This window comes from Amborella trichopoda, chromosome 6, assembly GCF_054954075.1.
Source record: "Amborella trichopoda isolate Santa Cruz 75 chromosome 6, AtrichopodaSantaCruz75HAP2 v2.0, whole genome shotgun sequence".
In the NCBI taxonomy this organism is placed as follows: domain Eukaryota; kingdom Viridiplantae; phylum Streptophyta; class Magnoliopsida; order Amborellales; family Amborellaceae; genus Amborella; species Amborella trichopoda.
The window spans coordinates 11759633-11778595 of NC_142341.1; the positions used below are offsets into that span (position 1 = coordinate 11759633).

Here is an 18963-nt window from a genome sequence, read left to right on the forward strand (position 1 = left end):
TTGAAAAGGTACATGAAATTTTTAGAAAGAGAAACTATCTCAAAAAATTTTAGAGACAAACTATCTCAAAATTTAAGTTTTAGAAAGAGAAAGTATCTCAAATTTTAAACTTTAGAGAGAGAAAGTATATCAAAGTTTAGAGAGACATTATATCAAAATTTAAAGACAAACTATTTCAAAATTTTAGAGAGAGAAACTATTTCAAATTGAAGTTTTAGAGAGAGAAAGCATCTTAAAATTCAAGAGAATAACTATATCAAATTTTAGAGAGAGAGTACATAAAATTTTTTAGAAAAAGAAACCGTCGCATAATTTTTAAAGAGATATTATCTCAAATTTTAGCTTTTAGAAAATGAAAGTATCTTAAAATTTGAGAGAAAAATTATATCATATTTTAGAGATAGAAACTACTTAAAAATGTTTATAGAGAGAAACTATCTCAAATTTATTGAAGACATGAACTATCTCAAGTTTTAAGTTTGAGAGAGAGAGTATCTTAAAATTTTATAGAGAGAAACAATATTAAATTTTAGAGAGAGTAATGCACTTAAAAATTTTAGAGAGAGAAATTATCTCAAAATTTTTAGATAGACAATTTCAAATTCTAAGTAGAAAGTCTATTAAATTTGAGAGAGACAAACCATATCAAATTTTAGAGAGAGAGAGTAACTATTTCAAAAATTTTATAGATGCACCATCACAAATTTTGAGTTTTAGAGAGAGAAAGTATATAAAAATTATAGAGAGATAAACCGTATCAAGTGTTGTTAACAAACACTGAACATAGAAGTGATTGTAAAGAATCCATGAATTTTGTATAGTTTATCCAAACAAGAGATTTGAAGAATCTATGATAAAAATCGTTGATATTGAAAATTCATAGATTTTTTTGGATTTCAAATATCTAAGATTCCTAATTTCCTCTTATCCAACAAGAGCTTAGTTTTTTTTCTATTCACCTATAACGCTCAATTGGATCACTCATTCCTTGTCTTTTCCTCCTTCCATCTTTTTTTGTACCCAACAGGGGTCGCAGTAAAAGTAAGGAATCCTTTTAGGGTTTTTTTGGACCCAGTTTCTATACGGCTAAGCCCATATATGTAAAAAACGCAGGCCGTTTAATAAGTCTATTTTTTAAATAGATTTTAAGAGTTAATGTTTAAGAACATGTAATCTCTAACATAGAAATCATGAATATGAAAAAATAAATAAATTTAAAAAACTAAAAATAACAAATATAAGATGGTTAATTCCTATTATTTTAGATGGAGTACCTACGTGCATCCGTCTTTAAGTAGAAATGCGGCCCAGCCCGCATGAAACAATTTTCCCCTTTTCTTTTCTCATCCCAAAAACTTGTCCCTCGGGAGGATAAAATCTTTTCACAAATATTGTTTAGTACTGATTTCCTTAATTAATTCATTGCCGAACTGGATTTACCGAAAAGACCGGATTTTACTATTTTCAACAATAAGTCGCTGTTCCCAACAAAAAAAAAAACAAACAAAACGCTCTTCAAACTCCAAAGTCCACGCCGTATGTATCGCCGTCTTAACATCTGTGATTACTTCTCAGTAGCATAAACCAAAAGAATATGCCAAATTGCGTCTCTTATCTTTAATTACTGTTGTAAATTTCTTTCTTTTCTTGAATTCTCAATCAAATAGAGTCCATGAGTCCATAAATAATAAGTACTTCTTTTCTTGGATTCTTAGTCAAATAAAATCCATGAGTCCACAAATAAGTATATATATATAACCCATCGTTTTACACTACAAACTTGTACTGTTCCCATTATCGATTCACCTCTGAAAATTAGGTTTGAATTCCTTTTGTTTTTGAAATTTTCTTGCTATCGATTCACCTCTGAAAATTAGCTTTGAATTTATCTTGTTTTTGAAATTTTCTTGTGTGATTTATAGTGGAAGGAGCTCTGAGAATTAGTATTCTAGATGTGACCTTCTATGTGAAGCTTTTTCTCTGTGTTTCACTGGTTTTCTTTTCTTCTTGTTCCTTTTTTTTCTTTCTGGGTGATTTTAGGTTTGGTTTTGGAGATAATGGAGTGGGTTAGGATTTTGATGTTCTGCTTGATATGGGTGAGTTTTTGGGACTCCATGAATGCTCTGCATCAAGGTGAACAGCCTCTGTCTAAGATCGCAATTCATAATACTGTGCTTGCACTTGACAACGCTGCGTATATCAAGGCTTCTCCTGATCTGATTGGTGCCGAGGTGTTCTCTCTTTCCTTCTCGTTCGCCTTTTTAGACAGAGAGATAGAGAGCAGTATATTATTAATTCTTTAGCTGTTTTGGTATAACACTGATTCTTAAAGAGAGAACAGTATATTATTTACTCTTTAGCTGTCTTACTGTCTTATTAATGTGGTGTAACATTGATTCTTCAAAAAGGAAATAAAAATCACTAGTTTAGGTTGAACTTCATTGAGACTTTATTTATTTTCACTGAATTTCTGTTATTCAAGATTGAAGCAGTGGTGTTTCTTTCTTTTGTTTCCATTGCAAGAGTAAATTTTCGTATTTTTTCCTGAATTTTCTTCTGTACTTTGAGTAAATTTTAAGCAGAATAGGAGACACATTATGATATACATGACTGGTTTTTTTCTCTTTCTGTGTTTTTAATGGCTAGAGTGAAGGTTTAATCCTTTCTTTACTAAATTTTCTGAGAAACCTTATTCTTGAGCATGTATCCCCTTGAAAGGAATGTGAAGGTAGTAAGAATTATCACGTGATACTTAGACTAAATAGCAATTGAATTTATTCCATGATTACTGTTTCTGAGTGTAAGTGTCATGGGGTCTTGATATTTGAAAAATAAAATTAGTGTCATGAGTTCTTCTGAACTTAACTCAGTTATCCTAAAAATGAATCCAAACATTTTATGCGACAGTGTATGGTTACATGTTTATCACCAACTTTTGCAGGGGAAAAATAATGAATGGGTGAATTTGAGTTTTGGAAATCCGAACCCATCAGGCGATGATTGGGTTGGAGTCTTCTCTCCATCAAACTTCAAGTAATGTTATCTTTCTTAATTTAATATTTCCTATCCTTTTTTTTCCCCTCGTTTTATTTGTTTTGGATCCTTAGCCAGCTTTTCAGTGCAAGTCTGCTAATAAAATATGGAGGAGAACGAAACATATTAATTCAATGCTTCAAAGATAATTTTCATTTCTTAATGTGCATTGTCTCTATGGATTGAATCCTTGATTAGTCATATTCCATTGTTTTCAATATATAAGGGACTTACACAAATAAGAAAAAAAAAAGAAGAAAATCACATTTTGGATTATCTTCTTTGTATTATTATGATGATTTGTGATCTAGAAATTTGGCACACTAAATAAGAAACTTCCATAAATTTTTCAGTGGATCCACATGTGCACCTGAAAATAATAGGGATGGACCCCCATATATATGTACTGCACCAATAAAGGTATAAATCAGCTTCATTGCAATTTCTAGTATTGCTTCTCTTCAACTGAGAAATGCAAGTCTCATTCAAAAATGAATTATTTATGAAGAAAAATGCATTACGAAAAAAGTTTTCCCTGGATCTCGTTTTTTGTAAGAAAATTAAGCTATGTATCTGCATTATCAGTATCAATTTGCAAACTTCTCCAGTCCAAGTTACACAACGACAGGAAACGGAACACTGAGCCTTCTGTTGATCAACCAGAGGGCTGACTTTTCCTTTGCATTGTTTTCTGGCGGTTTCGTTCAGGTTTGCTTTTTATCATTTCAAACTTGAATCCTCCCTTTAAATAGCTAATTAAACATGGATTTCGGTGAGATATGGTAATCTTGCATTACTCATTGTTAGGGTTATTTGTTTCTTGCCACCAACTCACCATCATATAAAAATGATGTGTGTAGCATACACAGGTCGAGTGTCATCATATAAAAATAGTGTGTATAGCATACACAGGTGGAGTGTCAACTCTTTGTTCTTAATGGCTGGTAGTGGAGATCAACTTTATACCCATGATGGACATTCACCTGGAATGTTGGTCAACCTCCACCCCTCCTCATGACTATGAATGTTGGATGCCCGCCTGTATATGTATGCACACGAGATTTGTATCGCGTGTTTCCCTTTCCTTATGATGTATAAGCGTCACATCATCAAATGTTGATATGTTATTCCCCTTCCTGTATGAGATAAATTTGCGAATGATACCGTCTAATGTTTCGAATGTAGCCAAAACTGATTGCTGTGTCAAATCCAATAAGCTTCTTGTATCCAAAGGCCCCTCTTTACCCACGCTTGGCCCAAGGCAAATCTTGGAATGAGGTGAGTTCATAATGTTCATTTTTCCCATTTTTGTTGAATGAGGAACTGTATGCACTTCTATTTTTAGCTATCTGGCTTTGCATTTAATCTAATTTAAAATCATTACCAATCCAATAAACATAAGATACCAGTTATTGAATTCTAATATCCATCTATGGAATCTGTTTTCTTGCTTGCTTGGCTCTAGCCTCAAATTGTTTGTCTGGTTGATTATGTATATCTTACTTGCAGAAGGCATATAGTCCTTCCTTCAGTAATTTTCAATAATAGAATAGATAGGGCACTTGAGAGGTGCATTATTTACCTTACCACACTACTATTTTTTGTTCTTTATCGTTGGAACTTCAAGTCAGTCCCAATGTCATTTTTACAGAGGCTACTTGTCAGGGAAGTGTGAAACAATTGTATTCACTACTAAACAATGACTAGACCCCATTTATTATTCTTTCTTCATGGGAAACACCCACTATAATGTCCATTGTACTAAATTTCAAGTAGTATCCAGTTATCTGCTGCATAAAACCTACTACAAAGTCCTTTTTATTCCCAAGTTATCCATCCCAGCGTGGCTAACCAGTGATTTCCTATCACAGTACATCTGTCCTCTCTCATATTATGGCGCAACTTCAGAAGCACAAGGGAAAATCATTTTATTTGAACCAATAAATTGTTCCATAAATGTTAGATCACCTTGACTCTGAGCATTCTCAAATGGTTCTGGAGGTTGGTGCTATCAAGTTGAAAGATAACCTACAGTTTCAAGCTTGTCCAGGAACATCAGTGGCGATCATTTGTGAAACTGATGAAGAAAGTTGAGATTCATCAAAAAAATAGTGTCCTTCTAAGATATTAAATTTGATAGAATTTATCAATTTTTTGGTTATATGGCATTGAATAACTGGTTGTGCAAAAGTAGATTCTACAGAGTACAGCCTTATGACATTTTTGGGAACTAACAAGCATTATGGTGCTTAGTATCAGGAACTGTTTGTAGTGCTGGTAGTCCATAAATTTTTTAAAACTTTGTTAAAGATTCACATATGCAACTAAAGGAAAATTATTTCTCAAAAAGCTAAATAATCTGCTGTCACAAGAATTCGCGTTTCATTAGAGCAGAAAACTTTTAGTAAAGATCTAGATCTGGAAAAAGTAAAAGTATTACTTAAAAATCTTCCAATTTTTTTTGGTTTAGATCTAATGACTTTGTTTGGAACCTCCCTTTTTCTTTTCTTTTCTTTTTTTTTTGTTTTTGATAATTGCCTCTTTCTTTCTCTTCAGATGACTGTTACTTGGACAAGTGGTTATTCTATTTATGAGGCTGTTCCTCTGGTCGAGTGGGGTTTGAAAGGAGATTCACAGATTCGGTCACCGGCTGGAACCTTGACATTTACTCGTAACAGCATGTGTGGTATGTTCGTTCTCTTCTTGATCAGTCTTCTTGATATCGATCATGGATAATTTTTTCTTGTATTGTAGATGATTTAATTTTGATTGGTCAAGGGCCATCTTTGGGCACAATACAAATGATTCATGTTCATATTCTTTCATTTTCTCTGGGAGTTAAATAAGAAGAGAACTAATTACAAGTTACCCCCTCGTAATAGGAGCTAGACTCAACCCTTGAAAGCCTTGTTTTATGACAATTGAGAAAAGAAAATCAGGAATTGATTTCAGGAACTTGAAGTATTGTTTTGTTTTAATAACCGACAGCTCCGTACCACAATTCTGCCAAACCCACTTTTATCTTGGACTGGAAATCGTCCTCAATTTGGATTCATATGAATATATGGACTTAAGTTTAGTGCTGTAAATATCCTGTGCAAGTTGAGTCCATATCATGCCTTCCTTTGTATTTGTTTTATGTATGTTCTGTCAATAACAAATTTTACTAGTTATTATTTACAACTATGAACACATGGGTTCCCCATTTCCCTGATGTGGTGAGGAATTGTGGGTGTACTTTAAATTTTCAGGTTAATATAACTTTTACTTTCTGACTTCCACAGGTTGGTTCCCCATCCCTGATGTGGTGAGGAATTGTGGGTGTACTTTAAATTTTCAGGTTAATATAACTTTTACTTTCTGACTTCCACAGGTTCACCTGCAAGAACTGTTGGTTGGAGGGATCCTGGTTATATACATACAGCCTTCTTGAAAAATTTGTGGCCCAATACACAGTACGGGTTATTTAGATCCCTATTTCAATGTGGCCACTATTCTGAGAGTACAATTCTTGTTCTCATGGTTCTACTGATGCAGGTACACTTACAAGCTGGGGCATCGCCTATTCAATGGTTCGTATGTTTGGAGCAAGAAGTATTCATTTAGAGCATCTCCTTATCCGGGTCAGGACTCATTGCAACGTGTCATAATATTCGGTGATATGGGAAAGGTGGGTGTGGGTGTGTGTATGTACAGAGGGAGAGAGATACCTCTGGCACTAGTGCATGTTTTCTTGCATAATTTACGTCTAATGAAAAGGTTTTCCCTTAATGGATATGTCTTATAGGCCGAGCGTGATGGGTCAAACGAGTACAATAATTATCAGCCGGGCTCTCTTAATACCACTGATCAACTTATAAAGGACTTAGATAACATCGGCATAGTTTTCCACATTGGAGATATCGTTTATGCAAATGGATATATCTCCCAGTGGGATCAATTCACCTCACAGGTGGAGCCAATTGCTTCAACTGTGCCTTATATGTTAGCCAGGTTTAATCAATTCATGAACTCCGTCCTTTTGTCACTACATATTGTTATTATTATTATTATTGTTATTATTTTAAGCTAAATTCATTTTTTTCCTATATCATGTAGTGGAAACCATGAACGTGACTGGCCAGGAACAGGATCATTCTATGAAAATATGGATTCAGGTGGCGAGTGTGGGGTTCCAGCAGAGACCATGTTCTATGTTCCTGCAGAGAACAGAGCCAAATACTGGTAGGAGGTGACATTATTAAAAAATTATATTTAATGTTAAACTTTTCTAAAGAGGAATGTTTTGAGATGGTGGTGAGCAACATGGTTCATGTAGGGAACATCAGAATTGACATATGATCATGCAAGTAGGCTAAAGAAGGGATTTCCATGAGCTATCACAACAGAAAAATGTGACAGTTTCTTTGGAACAAACAATTAAAAGTACTGCTTTAGCTGCCTATTTGAAACTCTGCATAAACTATGCCTGTCTTCAGGTATGCCACAGATTATGGTATGTTCCATTTTTGCATAGCTGATACCGAACATGATTGGAGAGAGGGAAGTCAGCAATACAAATTTATCGAACAATGTCTAGCTTCAGCAGACAGGCAGAAACAACCATGGTTGATCTTTCTTGCACATCGCGTTCTTGGTTACTCCTCTGGTACATGGTATGCTAAGCAAGGATCATTTGAAGAGCCAATGGGAAGAGAGAGCCTGCAAAAACTTTGGCAAAAGTACAAGGTTGATATGGCTTTCTATGGGCATGTCCATAACTATGAGAGGACTTGCCCCATATATCAGGTGGGCAATCATCAAAGTTTGTACCCATACCAAGGTTTAAAATGACACACATACACTGACAATTATGCACATGCATCTGAGAGTTTGCAATTATTCCAAAGATTAGAATCAAACAAATGAAAATATGGTTCAGGAGCATATCATGTTAAATAGTGTCTTGGTACGTCCTTTTTTTTCTTCGTTGTTTTTTGAGTACAGTGCTATACTGGGAATGTAGAGTTGCAACCATCACAACTGACCAAGCTAGAAAGTAAACTTTATCTCCAAAGCCATGGTTTCGACATTGACTGCAAAATACGTTGCATTTGTAGAAAAAACATCAATAGGTTTTCTACTTAGGTAACTTGTTTTAAAGAAACAGAGCAACACTCTTACATTCTAGATTGAGAGACATTTCAGCTTCCTTCTGTACTTGTCGTCCAGCTTGCCCCCCCATCAGTAGATATGCTTTCCTCAACGCATACACTCTCATTCGTAATAAGTATACAGCCTCATAACAGTGACATTTTTTTTCGGTAGTCAAGCTGTAGAATTTGGGCTTGGTACGTAGTATTGCAGTTTTCTGCCTCTTAACCAATCAAGCCCTAGCCCCATATCCTTGAGAAGTATGATTTCTTATGTTGAGGAGTTGTGCATTCCTAGGTTGTCTAAATTCTGGGTGTGTCTACAGATATTACTCCAGAGCATTGGGTTTTCTAGGGGCTTATCCATCTTAATGATATACCACAATAGATTGTCACTGTGGTTTTCTACAGGGATGATTCTAATCGATGCTGAACTTTCATAGTCCATAGGACTGTCGTACATTATCCCATTCATAAATACCATGGCAGACTTTTTTTTTGGATAAGTACATGATAAGATGGTTTTTCTCCAGTACAAGGGTCAAACTCATCCTGGCCATTAGATTTGATTGGGCTGGTGGGGTGTGCCACTGACAGTACTTAAAATCTGTGGAAATTTTCTCAAACTTTATTCAGGGAAATGACATACCCTAGCTGGCTGATTTTGCTTTTGATGGCTTGAGACCTTTATGTACGAAAAGTAACAGTCTCATTATATGAAATCCCATTCGTTTATGAATTCTCATATTGAATTGCTCTATCCTTTTCATTTGTTTCATATTAAATTTCTCAGCCCTTTTTGTTTGTTTCAAACTGACCCTCTTTCCCTCAGTTCCAAATTAATTTGTCTATCGTTTTGTGTATTTGCAGAGTATATGTGTGAACCAAGAGAAATCCCATTATTCGGGCATTGTCAATGGCACCATCCATGTGGTTGCTGGCGGTGGAGGTAGTCACGTCTCTGAATTCACTGATTTGAAGACGAACTGGAGCCTGTACAGGGATTATGACTACGGGTTTGTGAAGCTCACAGCCTTCGACCACTCTTCCCTCTTGTTTGAGTACAAAAAGAGCAGCGATGGCAAAGTGTATGATTCCTTTACGATATCGAGGGACTATAAGGATGTGCTGGCTTGTGCCATTGATAGTTGCCAACCCACAACCTTAGCTTCTTAGACAAAACCACCACTCCTTAAAATGCAAGCATGCCTCTCTGTAATTTATATGAGGTATTCTGAGTATTGTTCATTTTGTTTTCTTTGGGGAAACATTTTTTATGTTTACTTTTTCTTTTTACTTGTTTATTTGCTTTGGAGATTAATACATAGAAAAAATGTATTTCTGTTTTGGTGAATTGTACAATAGATGTGGCTGTGAGTAATTGTGACTCATTGTTACAGAGATAAATGGTGTCATATTATACAATTCCTCTAGGAAAATCTTGGCGTCCGTATGATGTAAGATTACCTGGTTGCTTTCTTAATGTAAGAACTAAGATGGTAAGCTAACGGCCCATTTGGGTGGACCAAGTGGGTGTATTATTTGCTGGTTTAAAACCACAACTCTTTTTTTTTTTCCCTTAAAAGTTCGGGGTTCACGGCATGTTTCAATTTAACAAGATCCACATAGGGAGTGGCACAACCTCGTTCCCAATGTTCCATCACTACTATGTTGTTTTAGTTGGGTTTTTGGTCCGTCCAAATTTGGATACAATGAAGCCAAGAAAAAGTCCTAATGAAAGGCAAAATTATTCTTTTTATTTTGTATTTTTAATACAAATTCAATGATGTATATTGTAGTTTTAGTTTTAGGGTTTATTTCTAGGGTTTTTAGGATTTTTAAGTTTTTTATTTTTTATTTATTATTCACAAATATTGTTCATGGTATTATTCACAAATATTGTTCACACGTTACTATTGACATGTTACTGTTCATTAGAAATTGTTTCATGTGGGCTAGACCGCATGATACGTGTGCGGTCCAAAAAGTATAAAGCATCCATCTTAAAGATGGATGCAAGTAAGTGTTCCATCTAAAAACAATGGAAACTGACGGTCAACTGTTTTCTTACTAGATTCATTATTTTTAGTTTTTGAAATTTACTTGTTTGTTCATATTATGATTTCCATGTTAGAGATTACATATCTTCAAAAATTAAGTCCAAAAATCCACCTCAAAAATAAATTATTAATAGGCTTGTATTTCTACATATGCAGCATTGCCCACATAAAAACTGGGTCCTTTAAAGAATCCCCTATATCTAAAGATTTATTTTCTTTTATTTTCCTTTTTTGTGTAGAGCGGAAAGTCTAAAAAGATAACCATATGCTTATATTATTCCTAATCAATCAATACCTAAGGCTTATTTTTTTGATAATTCAGAGGTAGAAATTAAACTTAGGACGTAGACCTATTTTTAATTTTTTAAAATTCTTTTACTAGAAAATAGAATATTCACTTTTCAAGCCCCATATTCTACGATAGGGTAGATCACGTTTCAAACAATAAACATTTGTAACTAAAAGAATTTACAATAAGGTAGATGCTGTTTCAAACAATAAACCTTTGTAACTATTGTTTTTTTAAAACTATGAAGATGTTGTAATATTGATGATCTTTTCTTGGAAATCAATAATTAAATGATAAAAAAAATTGAACTTTATCTTAGGAAAAAGTGTATACAAGGTTGCAACCTTAAAATGTAGAATTACATATGCACTTCAAAAATCCATCGAAAATGGTTGTTTTAATGCTGAAAAGCCCTCCAATTGATCATCTTGTAAACGAGATGTATAAATATGAGAAAAAAAAAAAGATTTTGAGTCCTAGAAATAGTGCATCTTGCAACACATTATCAAGACCATCCATTTTCAAGATTTTCATATGTTTAAAGATCTACTTGATTTTAACCATTTTTGGAGTTTAAAATTTTATAATTAGATATGAAAACCGATTTTAAGATAATCCTAAAAATTTCTTACACCAAAATTACATGTTATGATAAAATTTGGAGTCAGTTTTAATTGGATTGTTTAAGGTTGCAACCTTATAGAAACCACACCTTTTATCTCATGGCTACAAATGCAAGGGGAAACTTATTTTATAGGAAAAAGTTTATATAAGGTTCCAACCTTATACTATTGAAGTAAGGTGCATCTTAAAAATCGTACACAAGAGTATTTCGGTATTGGAGAACCCTTTAATTGATTATATCGACATCGAGATGTATAGACATTAAGAAATAAAATAATTCCAAATCTAAAAAGTAGTGCCTCTTGTAACAAATTATTTGGAACCTCTATTTTCAAGATCTTCAAGTATTTATTAATATGCTCGATCTATATCATTTTTTAAATTTTAAATTTTATAACTGAGGGTGAAGATATATTTGCAAGCCCTCATAAGGTTTTTGATACCGGAATGATATGTCTATGCAAATTTTAGAGGTGCACTTAACTTCGACCATGTAAGGTATACCATGTAAGGAGGCAACTATTTACAAACCTCACCCTTTGTTAAAGGATGGGCACCAACTTAGTATGAAGAGAAAACGATATTATAATATTCCAAACAATTAAAGCTCACACTTAAAATATTCAAAATATTAAGAAGGTTTGACATTGTTATTTTTTTGAGATAATTTTTTTTAAAATAATTGGAATCCATCTTATAACTAGGCGGCCAAAGAAACCATATTTACAAGGGTACAGTTAAGGAGAGAGTGTTATTTGACAAGCGTGAAAAAAGTTGGAGGAAGAGTATTATTAGGTCAAACAAAATCGATCGCTCTTGTTAAAGATGATGGTACAAAAGTATAAAAACCCCACCCTACAAATTTAGTAAAATGTATATTATTTCAACATTTTAGAGAACAGATGTTAAATCCCATAGAAATTGATCATTATATAGCCCGCGTTTTCACAAAACATCAAAATACCCATGTATAATTAAATTCAATCCCGATCGTTTCATAACAGTAGATCTATTTTCTCTAAAATGTCCAATACAGAACAGAACACGAGGTCTTATTGAGAGAGAGAGAGAGAGTGAGTTAGTTGTGTCTTGTGACACAAACCAGTGACTCCGTCCCCTCATGGAAAAGAAAAAGAAATAGGATAAACAGGATTCATGTCGGGGTAAAACAAGCCAAAATTTTGGTCGAGGCCAGGGGTTTTTTTATTCTCATTGAACAATGCAAACAAGTAGGTGGACGTGATGATCCCAGGCCTCTTTGGTGTCCCGTTTCCATGGACAACATGCTGTATCAAACCATTGTTATACTCCTGTGCCAGTGCCGGTGTGGTCTTGTCACCTTGACCCCCGCTCGGCCATCCACTCTCGGAGATGACGATACGGACCGTGCTCCCTCCCACCTTGTCCATGGCCGAATAAACTGCGTCGACTGAAGCATCAAAGAGGTTATTGTAGGTGAGGGGGCCATCTTGGACCGCAGGAGCGGTGGGCCTGAAGAGGGCGTAGTCCAAGTTGATGTTCACGGGGTCTGATGCATAGGCAAAGAAAGGGTAGACATTCAACAGGAGGGGAAAATTATTGGTGCTCAAAAATGGAGCAATGTATCGCATGGCACCGGCAGCTGGTTCGGTGAAGGCTCCTTGAGAAGGAGGGTATGAGGTCCCAAGGGTCTCCATATGGATAGCTGTGGTGACTGCAGTTTGTTGGAAGGCAGGAGAGGTTCTCAGGGCATTCAGGAGATTCTGCATCGCCGGGCCGACAAATGGGCTTGCCGGGTCCTTGGGGATGACCTCGTTGCCGACCACAACAAAATCGAAGACAATGTCAGGAGTGTAGGGCGTCATGAAGCTGGCAACCCATGTGTTGGCTGCGTTGGGGTCATTGGCGAGGTTCTGTAGGTCTTGGTTCTTGACACCTAATGCTACTGAGATTCCTGACTTTCTTAAGGCATCGAGGGCCCCTGGGTTGGGGTCAAATAGCCGCACCCTTGGGACTCTGTTAGCTTTAAGTAGTTTCACGGTGTCCGCAGGCGCCGGAAGGTTGTCTGCAACCATGCCCCAATTCACCCCAACGATCCCCCCTGCGTCCCCAACCTGCCCTGCATGCCCATCCTCCACTTGGTTACTAAAATGGTGACCCAAACTGTAAAACCAACCATCCATCAAGGCATGCACGTAACTTCGTATTTTCCTGAAATTAAATTTTTATACCAAGCAAGCAAGCAAATTGAGGATTTTAACATAAAAATAAATTGACTCATAAAACTATTTAATCTAAGATAGAGTATAAGTTTATTGGGCAATTTTAAAAGATAATCGTTTCCAAGTTATTTTTTCAATGAAAAGGTCAAACAATTAACTTTTTTAAAACATATAATGGGAAAAAAAATTGAAGGACACTGTTTTTTTTAGTCCCTGGACTCATGTAAAAAGGCTGCTCCTCTTAATAAACTTTTTTTTAAATGGATTTTTGCTTTAATTTTTAAGGAGATATAATGTCTAATATCAAGATCATTAATATGTATAAATATTTAAATTTTGAAATTAATAATAATAAATTTTTAAAGAAATATTTGGACCATTGGTTTTAATTTTTTTTTAGTGGGCCACCATTTATATTTATCTTTGAGATGGATTTTACATTTATCTTTGAGATGGATGGTTTATGCCTGGGGAGACACTAATGTAAGAATGCATCCTCCTGACCTGACGCATATAACACTTTACCATGTAAAAGTACAAGCACATTAAAGCGGTAAAAGTCTAAAAATAAAAGGATTTATAATTTATTTGATTAATTAAATTAAAGAACCATATGATTCGTTGTAAAAGTGAAGTTTCGAAGATCGAAACATCCAATAATTATTGTGTTCTTGTCTTCATTATAACCGGTATATCTTCAATTTGTTACACCACTTATTAGTAATATGAAATGTAAAATACATCCAATTAATTGTTATACAATCGTTCTTAGAAAACAATAATAGCTTAGAACAACACATTGGTTACCATTTTGTGTCCATTACATAATGGTGCCAAATAGGAATCATATGCATCGATCGATCAAATTTAAGAGGTAAAAAAAAAGAATCAAAATAATTGGCTTTGATTTTGCATACATGTACGTCTCATGAAATCTCAAGATAGTTTAACAAAAATTATAATTATCACCAAGTCTCTCGACACAAACCCAGAACTCCAAAGATATATTGATAACATTTACTTGAAGTTTCGAACAAACATACAAAAAATAAATAAATGTTAAGATCTTAAACAATGTTGGTGGAGCAAAAAATCTAAAAAGATGCATAAACTCAAATAATAAGGATATAAATTTAGTGAGAATATCAGGATCATCACTTACCACCACTCAGGATCCGAGTTGCGATGGTAAATTGGCTCATGAAAAGGGCTCCAACCAAGCAGACTTGGAACAAAGCCCATGTTTGGCAAATGTAACTCCTTGTGGAATCCATTAAAATCTGGTAAAAATTTCCTTTTGGTTCTCTTGCTCGAGGCAATAGAGTAGGTGAAGTGGTTCTCTAGCTCGTGGCAATAGACTAGGTGAAGTGGTTGTTTACACTGGTTAATGAATTTGTGATTTATAGTTTTTTCAGATTTCAATTTTAGTAGATTATTTATGGAGATTTTGATAAGAATCAGGAAGGCCAACACTAGTAAAATACCCTTCCATATTTTTACCCCCACTTGCAACTCTAGTAAAATACCCTTCCATATTTTACCCCCACATGCAGTATAATCAGCTTTTTATAGATATAATATCTATTTCTCTCCATATTTGTTCTAAACACTAAGACAAATCATTCAAGTAAATCAGGACTTGTAGTTATTATATGGATAATGAAAATGGATAAGACTCTATTTCATGTTTTAGACTTCTATGTTTACTTGGATTTCCAAGTAGGGCGCATCTCTAAATTTGATCGTAACATATAATTTTGATGTAAAATATTGTTAGAATTCTCTCAAAATCTATTTTCATATTTTATTATAAAATTTTAAACTTCAAAAATGGTTGCAAGATCTATAAACATATGAAAATTTTCAAAATTGACAGTCTAGATAATGTGTTATAAGATGCACTATTTATGAGACTCAAAATCCTTTTTTTCTTTCATAATCATACATCTCAATGATGAGATGCTCAATTAGAAGGTTTTTCAATATTAAAACAACTTTTTCAGATGGATTTTTTAAGTGCATCCTTAGTTCTACATTTTAAGGTTGCAACCTTATATAAACTTTTTCCTTATTAAAAAGTTAAAAATGCGTTATTTTGACATTTTGAAAAAAAAAACTTTGCTATGTTTGTTTCATTCAAATTCAAATATTAAAAACTTTCCATACATTTATCCCTTCTTTTTGACTTATTAAAGAAAAAAAATATTTCACAAAACTTTCCTAATTTATTTTGTACCTCAAGAATCAAATTTTTTGGAACTTTCTATCCTTATCCCATTTATTTTGATTTGTTTCTTTTTTTTTCCTTTTCTTTTTTTTGAAAAAACCTTTCCTACTTTTTTGTACATCCAAAATTGAATTTTTTTTGGAACTTTATATACTTATCCCTTTTATTTTGACTTCCTTTTTTTTTTTCTGAAAAACACGTTTCAAAAAGCAATTATATATATATATATATATATATATATATATATATATATATATATATATATATATATATATATATATATATATCCATTGTTTTTTGACTTTTTGAAGGAAAAAATTGTTTCACAAAACTTTCCTATATCTATATTTTTTTCTTAAAATTTTTTGGAACTTTCTATCCTTATCCCTTTTATTTTGATTTTTTTTGTGGGTTCCTACTTTCGATTCTTTTTCCTTCTATTTTGAATTCTTTTGTTTTCCTTTTTCTGAAAAACACGTTTCAAAAAGCTTTCTTATTTTTTTGAACATCCAAATTGAAAGTTTTAGGAATTCTCTATATCTTATCCGCTTGGTGTTTTTTAAAAAATAATTAATGTGATAATTTATTAAATCTATTTGAGATTAATATATGACAAAATAAAATGGCAGATTGAGATGCTATAGAAATATAAGAGAACCCCACATCTTCGGATTTGGAAAATGTATGGAGATACATCTGGTACTTTAAATAATTTTCTAATATTTGCTGATTTAAATAAGGGATAAGAGATAGGTACATGCAAGTTCCACCCATTTTTTTTTTTTTTTTTTGGGTAATATTGGCCCTACCCGTTTATTTCATTTTTTTGGGTAACACAAGCCCTACCCATTTTTTCAATAGTTTTGGGAGTTACATTCTGAAGGTGTTTTGGAAGTTACTGTCTGAAGGTGTTAATTGGAGTGTCAAATAGAAATGGATATCATGATATGGTAACTGGGTATAGGAATGAATAATGGATGTCATGATGTGATAATTAGGCGTGGAGATGCAACCAAACCCTACCCCTTTCCTACAAGATTCCTAAATATATAAGTGCAAGTCTTACCCATTCCTAAATTTATAAGTGCAAGTCCCACCTAGTCCTAAAATTATGAGTGTAAGTCCCACCCATTCCTAAAATTGGGGTGCAACTTCCCCAAAAAAAATTTATTATATTTTAAACCTTTGAAAATAAGCCTTAAAATTTGGGTAACCACCCCAAAATGTTTACTCTAAAAGATCACCATTAAAATTGACACAGATCTCTAGAAAAATTATCACATGGGTGTGGGACTTGACTTTTCTATAGATCCGTGCCAAATTTAATGATGATCCTTTAGGGTCCTACACACCTAAGTGAGAAATGATCCTACGAAAACTTCTTTTTTATCCCATCCTCTCCTCAAATGTGATGGTTTCTTTTTTATCCCATCCTCTCCTCAAATGTGATGGTGCAAGTCCACCCATCCCTAATTTGGGCATGTAATCCTTGCCTCAAATTTATCCCTAAAATTTGGGCATGCAATCCTTGCCTTAAATTTGTTGATGCAACTCCACCCATTCCTAAAATTTGGGCATACAAGTTCTCCCCCAAAATTTTGTCCTTTATTCCCAAAATAAATCCTTCCTTTTCTAAAATCTATGCGTGCAAGTCCACCCCCCAAAAAGTATCATATCTCCTACGACAAATATATTTCTAATTTTGTTGGATCTCACCCTTTCCTAAAATTTGAAAGTCGTGAAAATTATTTCATATTTTTTCATTTGAAACCTCTAAGTAAATTTGAAGTGCATGGCCTTCAAAATTATTTCATATTTTTTAGTTCAAACCTCCTAGAATTGATATCTAGTGAATTTTGCCTTTTTTTTTGGGTGCGGTTTGTATAGAGCCCGGGCGATAAACAATCAAATTAGAGTGTACTTCAACTAGTGTCGAGAAATATGGTTTCAATATTGAAAATATTCGTGATAGCCTTATAATATATTTTCATCTTTATTTAAAAAGTTTAAAGCTTAAAAAATAGTGTAGATCAATAGATCTATGAAAACTTAAAAATCTTGAAAATTGACGGTCTGAAAATGTGTTACAAAATACACTATTTCCAAAATTTGAAAATTATTTTTTTCTCTTGTCCATGCATCTTGATGTTGAGATGATCAATTTGAGGATATTTGGACATCAAAACAACCTCTTCTAATGAAATTTTTTTGGTAGGCTTGAATTTGATTGTTTAGAGCCTCGGCTCTATATAAATTTTTCCCTTTTTCTTTTTTTTTGGGAAAAGTTTATATAGAGCCGAGGCTCTAAACAATCAAATTAGAGCCTACCTAAAAAATTTCACTAAAAAATGTTGTTTTGATGCCCAAATATCCTCAAATTGATCATCTCGACATCAAGATGCATGGATATGAGAAAAAATGGATTTCAAGTTTTGAAAGTAGTGTATCTTTTAACGCATTTTTGGACCGTCAATTTTTAAGATTTTCAAGTTTTCATAGATCTATTGATCTACACTATTTTTGAAGCTTTAAACTTTATAAATAAAGATAAAAATATATTTTAAGGCTATCACAAAGATTTTCAATATTAAACCACATTTCCCAACACTATTTGAAACTAGGCTCTATATTGATTGTTTAGAGCCTAGGCTCTATACAAACCGCACCCTTTTTTTTTATAAGATCAATCTACCAGCTAGGTAATTGTAGTCTCTCTCACACATAGTCCCTACATAGGAACTCTCTCTCTCTCTCTCTCTCTCTCTCTCTCTCTCTCTCTCTCTCTCTCTCTCTCTCTAAGTTCGTGGATGGAAAATATCCCCCCTATTTGTTATCACTATACAAATTTGTAGATGCATCATAGTATATTGCAATTATATGATAATATAATTAATAATAACTAATATGATTAAATTTAATTATTTATATTATGTTAGTTCTTTATATTTCTTAATTAATATGGTATAATAATTACTACAATAGAAATAAAAAATATTAAGAATATTAAATATTATTTTTACAAAACTATGAGTATTATTTTAATTATATAAAAAATCACAATTTTAGTTGATATTATAACTCTGTTGTAATCACTTATGAATACTTATGTAATTCTATTTTAATAAGTATAAGATTACAATTATTTGTTTCATGTATATTCCTTTATTTTTTAAGGGATTGTTTAGTATTGCAAGCCATGGTAGGGCTTTCTCTATCATAATTATGATAGGATTTTAAAATTATAAAAGGTTAAACCAAATATTGATAATCTACATTACAATATTATGTTCACGATTATATATATCTGTATATAAATATCCATTTTTTACAATATAACTCATCAATAATAATTAATTTATGTGAAGTGATATATTTTTTATATTAAGTGTTAGTATTT

General features: G+C 33.2%; 1 protein-coding gene and 1 pseudogene across 6 annotated transcripts; one reads left to right on the forward strand and one right to left on the reverse strand.

Annotated features, from left to right (window-relative positions):
• Window positions 1-1782: 1782 nt before the first annotated feature.
• On the forward strand, window positions 1783-9604 carry LOC18438117 (putative inactive purple acid phosphatase 27). Of its 6 annotated transcripts, none has more exons than XM_088868605.1 (13): window positions 1783-1873; window positions 2037-2231; window positions 2942-3033; window positions 3387-3453; window positions 3619-3741; window positions 4219-4311; window positions 5590-5719; window positions 6407-6488; window positions 6571-6703; window positions 6821-7026; window positions 7132-7257; window positions 7512-7821; window positions 9036-9604. In XM_088868605.1, exons 2-13 carry the CDS (start codon window positions 2058-2060, stop codon window positions 9339-9341), a joined length of 1842 nt encoding a protein of 613 aa, XP_088724731.1. In that variant the 5' UTR covers window positions 1783-1873; window positions 2037-2057; the 3' UTR covers window positions 9342-9604. The 6 variants fall into 6 exon arrangements, with proteins under 6 accessions (XP_088724731.1, XP_006848370.1, XP_088724733.1 ...); XM_006848307.4 differs by having other exon boundaries at window positions 1783-1819; window positions 2041-2231; XM_088868607.1 differs by lacking the exon at window positions 7512-7821 and having other exon boundaries at window positions 1783-1819; window positions 2041-2231.
• A 2527-nt stretch (window positions 9605-12131) lies between these two features.
• On the reverse strand, window positions 12132-13300 carry LOC148781567 (glucan endo-1,3-beta-glucosidase pseudogene; annotated as a pseudogene).
• Window positions 13301-18963: the final 5663 nt, after the last annotated feature.